We start from the raw sequence: 11203 nt of genomic DNA on the forward strand, positions 1-11203 counted from the left end.
GTGAAAATGGTTCGCTCTATGGGAGATGACATAGGGTGCCAGTCATGTTGCCTACCCAAATTGGGGTGACAAACATTTTTTTGTGAAGTATTTTCCCATGATTATAATGCTATTGGTATTAACTATTCTTAATTTATTGAACATAAGGGGATACATGTGAACATGTGTAGAATTTCAAGAAGAAGAGAAAGTATTCTTTGTATTTCTTGATAATTTACAACCCATGACAATGGGTATTATACAATAACTCCTATAACTAAATAAAGAAAGAGAATATTACATAATCAAAGAGAATATTACACAATTATTACATAACCAATCTATATCAATTACTCCTATAATTATGCTAGGAAATCCATATCAATCAACACTCCCCCTCAAGTTGGGGCAAAGATGTCGCACATGCCCAACTTGCAAACTAGTGTATGGAAAGTCCGTTTGGTAAACACATCAGCTAGATGCTTTCTTAATGACACATGGAACAAACTCAAGACACCATCTGTAACTTTTTCTTTGATGAAGTGTCGATCAATTTCAACATGCTTTGTTCGGTCATGCTGAACCGGATTATGAACTATACTGATTGCAGCTTTGTTGTCACAATACAAGGAAATCTTTCCCTTTTCAGACAATCTCAATTCCTCTAGTAGCTTTCGTAACCATAAAAGTTCACAAACACCCTCAGCCATAGCTCTATATTCTGCTTTCGCACTTGATCTAGCAATAACACTTTGCTTCTTGCTTCTCCAAGTGACCAGGTTTCCTCCTACGAGTGTACAGTAACCGGATGTAGATCTTCGGTCATCTAGAGATCCTGCCCAATCCGCATCTGTAAAGGCTTCTATTTTGAGGTGACCATATCTGGAGAAAAGTAGACCTTTCCCTGGTGCAGACTTCAGATACTGCGAAATGCGAAAGACAGCTTCCATATGAGGATCTCGAGGATCATGCATGAACTGACTCACCAGGCTGACTGAATAGGCTATATCTGGTTGTGTTTGAGAGAGATAAATGAGTCTTCCAACCAGCCTCTGATATCTCTCCTTATTAACTGACTTTCCAACTCCACTTTGAAGTTCGTGATTGCTTTCCATTGGCGATTCTGCTGGCTTGCAATCTGTCATACCAGTTTCCTTCAAGAATTCCAGAATATACTTTCTTTGGGAAATAAAGATTCATCTATTTGATCTAGCAACCTCGATACCCAAGAAGTATTGCAATTTTCCAAGATCCTTGATCTCAAATTCTTGAGCCAACAACTTCTTCTATCGGGTCATTTCCTCCTTGTCATCTCCCGTCATTACTATGTCATCAACATAAACTATGAGAAGAGTGAGTTTACCCTTTTGATGTCTTATGAAAAGAGTGTGATCAGCATTGCTTTGTTGGTAACCGAAAGAGATCACTGCTTTGCAGAATCTGTCAAACCAAGCTCTGGGAGATTGATTCAGTCACACAAGGCTTTCTTCAGTCTGCATACCTTTCCTTGACTCTGTTTATTACCAAAACCAGGAGGAATCTCCATATACACTTCTTCTTCTATGTCTCCATGAAGAAATGCATTCTTCACATCAAACTGTTGTAAGTCCCAATCAAGATTAGCTGTACAAGACAAAAGAATTCTAATGGTGTTCATTTTTGCAACAAGGGCAAATGTCTCTTGATAATCTACTCCATAAGTCTGAGTAAATCCCTTACCCACCAATCTCGCTTTGAATCTTTCAATCGAACTATCAGCTTTATGTTTCACAGTGGAGACCCATTTACAGCCAACTAGTTTTTTGTCTGGAGGTGGTGTGACAAGTTCCCAAGTCTCATTCTTTGACAAGGCCTTTATTTCTTCAAGCATAGCTTGCTTCCATTTGGAATCTGCAAAAGCTTCCTTCCAATTCTGGGGAATAGACACAGAAGAAATAGACAAGGCAAAAGCTCTTTAGGAGGGAGACAAAGAATTATAAGAGACAAAGTTAGATAAGGGGTGTTTGGTGCAAGATCTGACTCCTTTGCTGTGAGCAATAGGCAAATCTAACTCATTATAAACTATAGATGACTCACCAGATGAAGAAGGTTCGGCTTCGGCAGATTGCATGATAGTTTCTTCTGCTCTATTCCTCCTTGAGTAAGTTATCAAATCAGGCCTATCCAAACGACCAACAGTCTCCCCCTGAATTCTTTCTCCAATTTCATTTTCTCTTGTTTCAACAATGGAATTAGGAAAAACCATCTCTTCTTCCTTATAATTCTCCTCGTGAAGAGGTGATGGTGTAATACTAAAATGGGACTCAGATTCTCGAAAGGTAACATCCATGCTGACGAAGATTCTCTGGGAAGGAGGGTGATAACATTTGTACCCTTTCTGTGTTGGAGAATACCCAATAAAGACACACTTAAGAGCTCTAGGATCAAGTTTTCTGGAGTTCCTAGTATGAACAAAGCAAACACATCCAAATACCTTAGGAGGAACAGTATAATCATTTCAACCCTTTAAAGCTTCCAAAGGACTCTGAAAGTTGAGAGTTTTAAGTGGCATTCTATTGATGAGTTAGGCAGCTACTAGAATGGCATCCCCCCTCGGCAGATTCATTGTAAACAAAAGGGATCTTGCTACTTCTAACAAATGCCTATTTTTCCTTTCCGCAACCCCATTTTATGCACTAGTATAAGGACAACTAGTTTGGTGGATTATCCTAAAAGACTCCAAGTAAGCTCCAAAAGTTTTATTCATGTATTCTGTACCATTGCTAGTTTGAAGGATCTTGATCTTAGCCTCAAATTGAGTACAGATCATCTTATGAGATGACTAAAAACATGTGAAAACTTCACTTTTGGCTTTCAACAGATATACCTATGTTATTCTAGTGCAACAATCAATAAAAATAACAAACCATCGACTACTAGACAAAGAAGGTGTTTCAGTAGCGTCCCATACATCAGAATGAATGGTCGAAAAAGGAATTATGCTTTTATTGTCACTCAGAGGATAAAAGTTTTTAGTGTGCTTGGCATATTCACAAGACAAAGATTCAAACTCAGTTCTGGAAAATAAACTAGGATATAACCTTTTTAAAGCAAAAACGGAAGGGTGTCCCAACCGTCTATGCCGTTGTATTATTTCTTGGTTGACATCCTTATTTGTTCCTAAATAAGCCTGACCAGAATCTCGAGCTTCATTGATCAAATATAAGCCATCATACAATCTGCCACTGCCAATCTTCTTCCTTGATTGAAGGTCCTTAAAAACACAATGACCAGGAAAGAATTTTACACTACAGTTTAGTGCTTTTGTGATAGCGCTAACAGATAGTATATTAACAGGAAAGTCAGGAACATGAAGAATGGATGATAAGGTAATATCAGGGGTACAAAGGAGTGAACATGTTCTAGAAAGGTGGGTTAGGGAGCCATTGACTATTCGGACATAATCCCCTTTGGGACTATGAGAGTAATTTTGAAGGCCTTTAGAATAGCCTGTCATGTGTCTATTCGCACCAGAATCAATAATCCAACAATCAAGCTGAGTATTAAAGGCAATACCTGACTGCACATAATTGAAACTAGCGGCACTTGAAGAGTCAAGTTTGTTCAAAGACGACGAAGTTGTTGAACTTCATCCGGAGAGAAAGTCTCTGCAAAAGTAGTTTCTCTAAACATCTCCACATTTTCTGCAATATTAGACTGACCAGCACTGATTGGTGAAAGAGAACTATTATCTGCTCCCTTTGTATATCTCATAGTTAGAACAATCATAGATCGAAATAATTTAGATGTGTTCCAAGAAAGAAATACCTCACAAATAGATGCCGTGGGTAAACGCTGTTGAAAAAAGAAAAAATCTGAACTGAAAGGTCGCCGGAAAAATCTGAAACAGTGGCTGTAGGTGCAAAATATCGCCGGAAAATAAAACTGCAGATCTCTAAAAAACAGTAGATCTCGCCGGAAAAAATGGCTTCCATGCCGGAACCTTAATTTCTGGTGATCGGAAAAAATCAAAAAATGGTAGGGCTGACTCAGAATGTTCCAATAACTCCAACGGAAGAAAAAAATCTGAAAAACTGACCGGAAGGAGCTTGTGTTGCGGACAGCCACCAAGAGAGAGAAAACTCGACCTCTTTGAGGAAGAAAAAAAAAAAAAGGAACCCTAGTGCTGCGAGGGAGATAACTCACCTCTAAAAGGCAGCAATGGCTCTTGATACCATGTTGAATTTCAAGAAGAAGAGAAAGTATTCTTTGTATTTCTTGATAATTTACAACCCATGACAATGGGTATTTATACAATAACTCCTATAACTAAATAAAGAAAGAGAATATTACATAATCAAAGAGAATATTACACAATCATTGCATAATCAATCTATATCAATTACTCCTATAATTATGCTAGGAAATCCATATCAATCAACAACATGATTCGGGTAGAAGTAGTTTGACAAGCATCTACTTTTGGAGAATCCGACATGCACCCATTGACATTTTTGAAGAGTTCGAGCAACATAGTCGCTTAGTGGTAGATGACAGCATCAGGTGCCAGTCACCTAGCCTACCCAAATTGGGGCATGGCAGAAGTCGTGTGACAAGCATTTTAACATGGACGAATACTTGCATGCATTGGAGCAGGGGGACTTATTTAGGCCCAAGTTTCCGAAGCTTTTGAATTTCTGTAAAATGATATTTTCTTTGCTTTGACCAAAAAGAGTTTGCATATTGAAGATTTGAAGAAAAATGTGTTTACAGCACAAATTCTTTCTTGGTAAAGAGAAACATGGGAAGAGAAAACTGTGACATTCATTTACTAGAGAATCCTTGAGTTCATGGAATTGATTTGTTTTATTGTGTGGGTAGACTCTATGGGTACTAAGAAATTGAAATATCTTCTTTTGACCCCACATGTGGGATTACACTCAGTATGTTGTTGTTGTTGACTAAAAATAATGGTGTATGATAAACGGATGAAGTACTTTCAGCAATTCTGGGCCTCTGGCTATTTCAAAAAATAATGTTTCTAGTCACTTGGTAATTTCCCTTTTGGCGGTATATTTTTCATTTTGTTATGTCTAGGTATAAGTGTATCCTTTATCCTGAAAAACGTCCCAATGTGTGACTATTTGGAAGCTTCATATAATAGTTATAAGTAAAATTGTAGTTCTAGAGATTGTCTGAATTCATTTGGAAAAACTTTTTGTGCGAGCTGTTTCACTCATCCTACTGACAGTGATAAGTGGTCCATAGTTTCTCATATCAATGGAATGCTTCAGGCATTCGGAAGTTCCGCTCTCAAATTTGTGTTGTCTTGACTGTATTTTTACTAGGTTTTTCGTATTTCCTCATGGCCTTTGGCCTAAATTATCAGCATGTAACCGACAACCAAGCAGTTTACAAAAGTGTTTTAGGTTATGTCTATACGAGTTATAGCATGTTTGGTCAAGCTTACAAGAAGCCAAAAGTACTTATACCAAAAGAAATGCTTATTTTGGAGTGTTGAGGTGTTTGACCAAGCTTTTAAGAAAAAGATAAGTGTTTTTTGAGTAATAGCAGAAGCGGAAAAGAATACTTTCTCTAGAAGCACATTGGAACCTTAGCTAAGCACAAATTACTGTTCTAATATTGGCAAAAGTGTTTTTCAAATTGATTAGCCAAACACAAACTGCTACTCTCCAAAAGTACTTTTACGAAAAACACTTTTCAAATTAAGCAGATTTTGAAAGTTGGCCAAGCAGGCTATTAGTAGTTTAATATTGTTTGGGAGCTTATGCCACTACATGATTGAACTTTCAGCGGACATACATCTACTATATCGTGTCTCTCTGTCAATAATGATTACCAAATGGTATCTTGCAGGTATGGCTTTCTTTTCTGCTGAATTCGTTTTAAAATATATGCTCTCAAGTCTCTGGTGTATCTTAAATATGATAGTTGTTGTAGTCACTACTAAACAGATTTTACATTGAATTCTCCAACTTGCAGTGATGACCTTACCATTCAGATATGGAATTGCGAAAGTGAAAACGATTATGTGGGGTCTAAATTAATTTGGTAAGCCCGATCTTATCCTCCTTCCATAAGCATAATGCAATCCTATATAGTTGATTCATGCTCAGTTTTACATGATTCAACCTCTACTTAGCTGTATAGATTCCAATGAATTCGTTCAATAAAAATAGGACCGCAGCCTCTAGATGCCTCCAAGCAAGCGGGGTATCACTGCGCATCCAACCCATGCACCGTGACAATGGTGATGCCCTGAAACAAAGGCCTAGTCTTCGTCATTCCGGGGGATAAAGCTCTTCAGCTTAAGATTTTACGAACTGAAAGGTCTTGCCAATCCCCTAATATATGAAAGAGTGAAAAAATGCTTTCGTTGTTGTGGAATAAGAAGCCTTTGTATCTTAATGCCACTTTTTTTTTTCAAAAGAAAGGGTGTATGTCATTTGAACATCATTTTGATGCATTCAGGTGGAAGAGTATTTATGTTCACCAAAGGCAGTATTTTATTGCTTGTTTATTTTTTCCTCAGGCCAAGAGTCGTCTTCATTCATTTAGTAAACTATGTTTGATGTAATTGTTCTCAATAATTACAACGTTTTCCAACTCCTGATCTGCAACCATCTCCTTTTTGTGCTTGTTAGGACACATGCCTGCACTCTATCTGGATATCATGATCGGACAGTTTTCTCAGTTGACTGGTTGAGGTAGATACTCTATATCTATTTCTTATCATGCTCAAGCTAATATATGTTTTTTCTGTTTGCACTCCTTAATATTACCTTAATTTGACAGGTTTTCCTTTTTTATAAAGTGTGTGTTTGGGGTGGGGGGAGTTTAAGATATACAGTCTATTTTTCATGAATCAGAGTTTCATATCTTGTTTGCCTGTCCAGATTTCATGTTTGATCGCTTCCATTCGGGTCTTGTACGCTATAGCCATCCTTAATTGCCTCAGAGACTCTGTAAACTGCACTACACTCATTTTTCAATAATCAGGGCTTGTACACAGTGATAATGTTTGTGGTTATTTCTTCCCTGTCATCCTACAGGCTAACGTACTTGATATCCTAATATGTTAGGGAAATGATCCGTTGTTTACCTGAAGGGCAGGAGGATCCAGGAATTTTTGCCAGTGCTGGAGCTGACAACGCTATACGTTTGTTCATCGAGAACAAGGACAATGAGGTATTGGAAAACCTTCAATATCCCTTATTCCATTTACTACTTCAGGTGCTTATGTTGCGTAAAATGTTAATCCCATAGCGGATCAATTTCAACGTAGCCTTTCTAACTAATACTGTTAATAATCGATTCTATAGCTTCTTCAAAAAACACTGATTTTTCAATCAAGTTTTGATCTCCATTGCTCCCCAATCCTCCTCCTATTCACCCAAATTTCTTGTGGGATCTGGCAGGAGTTGGGGTGTTCTATAAGAAAGTCATTAGTTTACCCCCTGCTATGTGGCTCCTTACTGCAGATGCTAAAATATTTTGACTTCGCTAGTTTTTATGGGTTCTTTGTTTCCTAGGAAGGAAGTAATGCCGTGACTTCCTTTTTATTCTTTTACTAGCTGTTGGGTCACAATGGGAAAAGGTAAGCTTTCATTTGGTTGTCTCGTGCTCCTTGTGTCAATATTATAAGCTAGTAAATACGATTCCGATGGACCTGTCAAAAAAAAAAGAGTCAGCTTAGAGGACGACATAAAACAGAACTAGAATTTTCAAGTTCTTCGTGCTAATGAGTAGATTACCATGTTCTCAAGGGGATAACCTAGTACTTGAGGCACGGAAGTAACAACCTGGAGATTTCAGGTTCGAATCTCATCTGCAACACTATGTGTGGACCCGTCCTCTCCAGCCTTGACAGGCAGGATTATCTTAGCAGCCTGTGCTTGCATGCTAAACATGCTGCCCCGTGGATTAGTTGAGATGCACACAAGCTTCCCCAGACTCCACTATTTTATAAAAGAAAAAAGAAAAAAAAAAGAGCAGATTAGAGTAACATAATCTTATAGCTGCTTGGCCAATCTAGGATTTAATCTCTGCGCTTTCAACCTTTAAGGTTCTTAGCAGTGAACCCATTATATTTTTAAGTTATGGGTTCATATCTACTAGTTACAATTTTGTGGATATTTACCCATAAATTTCTGCTCCGCTTTTGAAGTACTTGATTCAAAGGAACGCAGTACCTTAAAGCTGCATCCGCCCCTGGCTTAGGACAGTTCTTGGATTCTGGTTTTGTTCGTCTCACAAACCATCTATCAACTTGAATACCTTTTAAAACTTTGATACACTGTTGGAGAAACACGTATTGAGTAGAAAATCCATTTGAGACAGCTGAAAAAATAAAAGATCTGACCTCTGTTAATTTTAATTTAATTCTAACCTATCATATGAATGATGTTGTCCATATACAACTACTGCTGAGTGCTGATCATCTATTATTGTCCCTTCCAACCCTTCTTTGGTATAATAATTTTCCTGTGTCTGATACACTGATGACAGGTTGATTTTTTTTTTTTGGAGAAATTAGCTTAAATGGCTAATAAATGTATAATATATGTACATTGGCTAGAAGCTGTAAAGAAAATTGGCCAAGCGATCAAATGTGTAATTTCCCCCTTTCGTTGTATGACAGGTTGATGGACTTACATTTAAGCTACTTTTGAAGAAGGAGAAGGCTCATGAAATGAATATAAGTTCTGTGAAATGGAAAGCTGGGGTAAGTCACTGGAATACCACAACGATATGATTTTGGCATTTACTTGGTCATCTGTCATTGCTTTAAATGCTGCATTAGTATGTCCCAAAGATGCTTTACATTTTGAGCAGAAGTTGAGATCACCTGGAAACTTCTGAGCGTATTACTACCGATGCCCAATTTTATTATGGATTGGACTTCAAGGGGCACCTAGATTTGGACATGTTAGATTGAACGAAAAAGGCTTCTGAGGTCATGCTCTATTTGCGATACATGATTTAAATGTCTAGCTAATGAATTTTACTCATTTGACTATTGACTTTCAAATTCGTAATACTAAATGAGCTTTGCTTATCCTGGCCTGCAATGGTATTGCATATTGTAGTTGCTTTCAGTGGTGGAGCCACACTATGCCGAGGGTGTTCATCCGAACCCCCTCGGCGGAGAAAAATACTGTTTTTACAAGGTTAAAATTATTTTTTATGTATATATAGTAGATGTTGAATCCCCTTAAGCTTCTTCATATGTTTACTTTTTCATATTTTGAACCCCCTCGGTGGAAGTCCTGGCTCCGCCACTGGTTGCTTTCATACTATGAATGCAAAAAAAAAAAAAAAAAGGAGTCTAGGTTTGGACCTTGAAATGAATATTTGTTTTTCATACTATGAACGCAAAAGAAATAGAAAACACTATGTTGCTCGGACCCTCCAAAAATGCATAACTTTTGGATGATCCGACACACACCTGACGAAATTTTTGAAGAGTCTTAGACATAGGTAATAAGATATGTGTGTCAGAGCTGACAAATGGTGCTGTGGACAACAAATATATTAGGTATTGCAATGATTGTTGTATGGTTTTTCTAGGAGGCGAAATGTTAATTTGTCTTCTGTTGTGTTTTCAAATATTCAGTCATGCTGTTTTATGTCGAAGACTGAAAGGGTGAATTCATGCTGTTATACTTACTACCTTTAGTTTGATCAATATTTGTCTTAATTTGACCCTTTATTCCAGTAGATTTTCTTCGACAAATTGCTCGAGGACTATGTGTTTGCTTATTTTGAGCTTTCTGTTCTATTTCCCTAACAAAATTGAAAACAAGATTCTTTTTGGTCAAATAACTTCTGCAATATGTTTATTTCCTTCTGTCAAAACCTTGTAGGATAGAAGGCTTTTGGCGTCGGCCAGTGATGATGGGACAGTGAAGATATGGGAGTTGGTTTGCCCCTGGCCTGCTGGGGCATCATAGCTGATACTGGAAAACAATGTTTGTTGTTATAGTAATTTTGAAGCCACAAGACTTCTTTTCCCTTTTTTTCCCCCTCTTGGAGGCAGTTCTGATTCATATATAGCAATATCATTACTACATTTTTTTGCTTGAATTTGAGACTGACCTCTGCTTAAGGGTAAAGAGACCCTATCAATCCACCACAATCCTTGGTGATATCATTACTACATATTATACTAGAAAAGCAAGAGAATGGATCTGCAAAATTTCTCAATATAACTTAAAGCTGAGACCATCTTTTTGGATAGGGTCTCTATCTCTGTAAGATATTTTTATGCATGTTCTATGACAATCTGCTGTCATATTTATCGATGATGTAGAAATATAATTCACAGCAGAGACAGATCCAAGATTTGAAGTTTATGAGTTCTGGCGACCCCTCGCTAGACACCGAACCCCCTACTTATATATGTTGTTGGTTTCACATTGTATTATTGGTACGTATTTAGTGAATTTCTCAACATATATACTGTATCATATGCTTTGCATCAGCCTTGATTCATAGTAATTTTGAGCCTTTTGAAGCCTTAGACTACTACCTTTTTTTTTTTTTTTGGTTCTCTTAGTGGTCTAATCCAGGATGTAGCTATATCACTACTATATATTTTTTCTACCAGAAATAAAAGAATGAATCTGCAAAATTTTCAATAACTTAAAGATGGGACCATCTTTTTCTGGGTGGATTCTTTATTTCTGTATGATATTCTTATGCATGGTATATGGCAAGTTGGACTTTAGCATCCAAGGATGCATCTCTCCAGCAGCCACATTCTGTGATCTGTGTTACTAGTTGAAATTCTATTTTAGATTTTTCTTACCTCCTATTGGTGTCCGGTATCCATCCATGGGCCCCAATTGATTTGTTCCGTGCCAGGAAGTCCCACTTTTGGGGTAAATCGCTCGACCAGTAGTGGATCCAAGATTTTTACTAAAGGAAGTCGATACAATTTACACCGTTAAGGGATTCAACATATAGTATATATGCATAAAAAAAAAATTGACCTATCTATACGATGTAATCTTTCAGCTAGGGTGCCAATGGACTTCCCTTGGACAAGGGTATCTCTGCCACTACTCACGCCAAAAGTTGACTCAATTCTCATGACTCAAATGCGAAACATCTGATTAAGGATGAAGGGATAATTATCACTCCACCATAACCTTTGGTGACTTGGAAGAAAGCCTTATGTTAGAAAGTACTTTGAGCTAAATTCTTCACAACCAATTTAATG

General features: G+C 37.5%; 1 protein-coding gene across 1 annotated transcript; it reads left to right on the top strand.

Annotated features, from left to right (window-relative positions):
• The first annotated feature begins 5563 nt into the window (after positions 1-5563).
• On the top strand, positions 5564-10725 carry LOC132633645 (protein CIA1-like). The gene is made up of 6 exons (XM_060350176.1): positions 5564-5835; positions 5962-6030; positions 6624-6686; positions 7062-7167; positions 8621-8704; positions 9846-10725. The coding sequence occupies exons 1-6, from the start codon at positions 5822-5824 to the stop codon at positions 9930-9932; spliced, it is 423 nt and encodes a 140-aa protein (XP_060206159.1). The 5' UTR covers positions 5564-5821; the 3' UTR covers positions 9933-10725.
• Positions 10726-11203: the final 478 nt, after the last annotated feature.

Source organism: Lycium barbarum, chromosome 3, assembly GCF_019175385.1.
Source record: "Lycium barbarum isolate Lr01 chromosome 3, ASM1917538v2, whole genome shotgun sequence".
Classification (NCBI taxonomy): domain Eukaryota; kingdom Viridiplantae; phylum Streptophyta; class Magnoliopsida; order Solanales; family Solanaceae; genus Lycium; species Lycium barbarum.

Coding starts and splice junctions, on each gene's coding strand:
- LOC132633645 (XM_060350176.1), top strand. Junction 6,031..6,623: donor GTGGGGTCTAAATTAATTTG/GTAAGCCCGATC, acceptor TGTGCTTGTTAG/GACACATGCCTGCACTCTAT. Junction 8,705..9,845: donor CTGTGAAATGGAAAGCTGGG/GTAAGTCACTGG, acceptor AAAACCTTGTAG/GATAGAAGGCTTTTGGCGTC.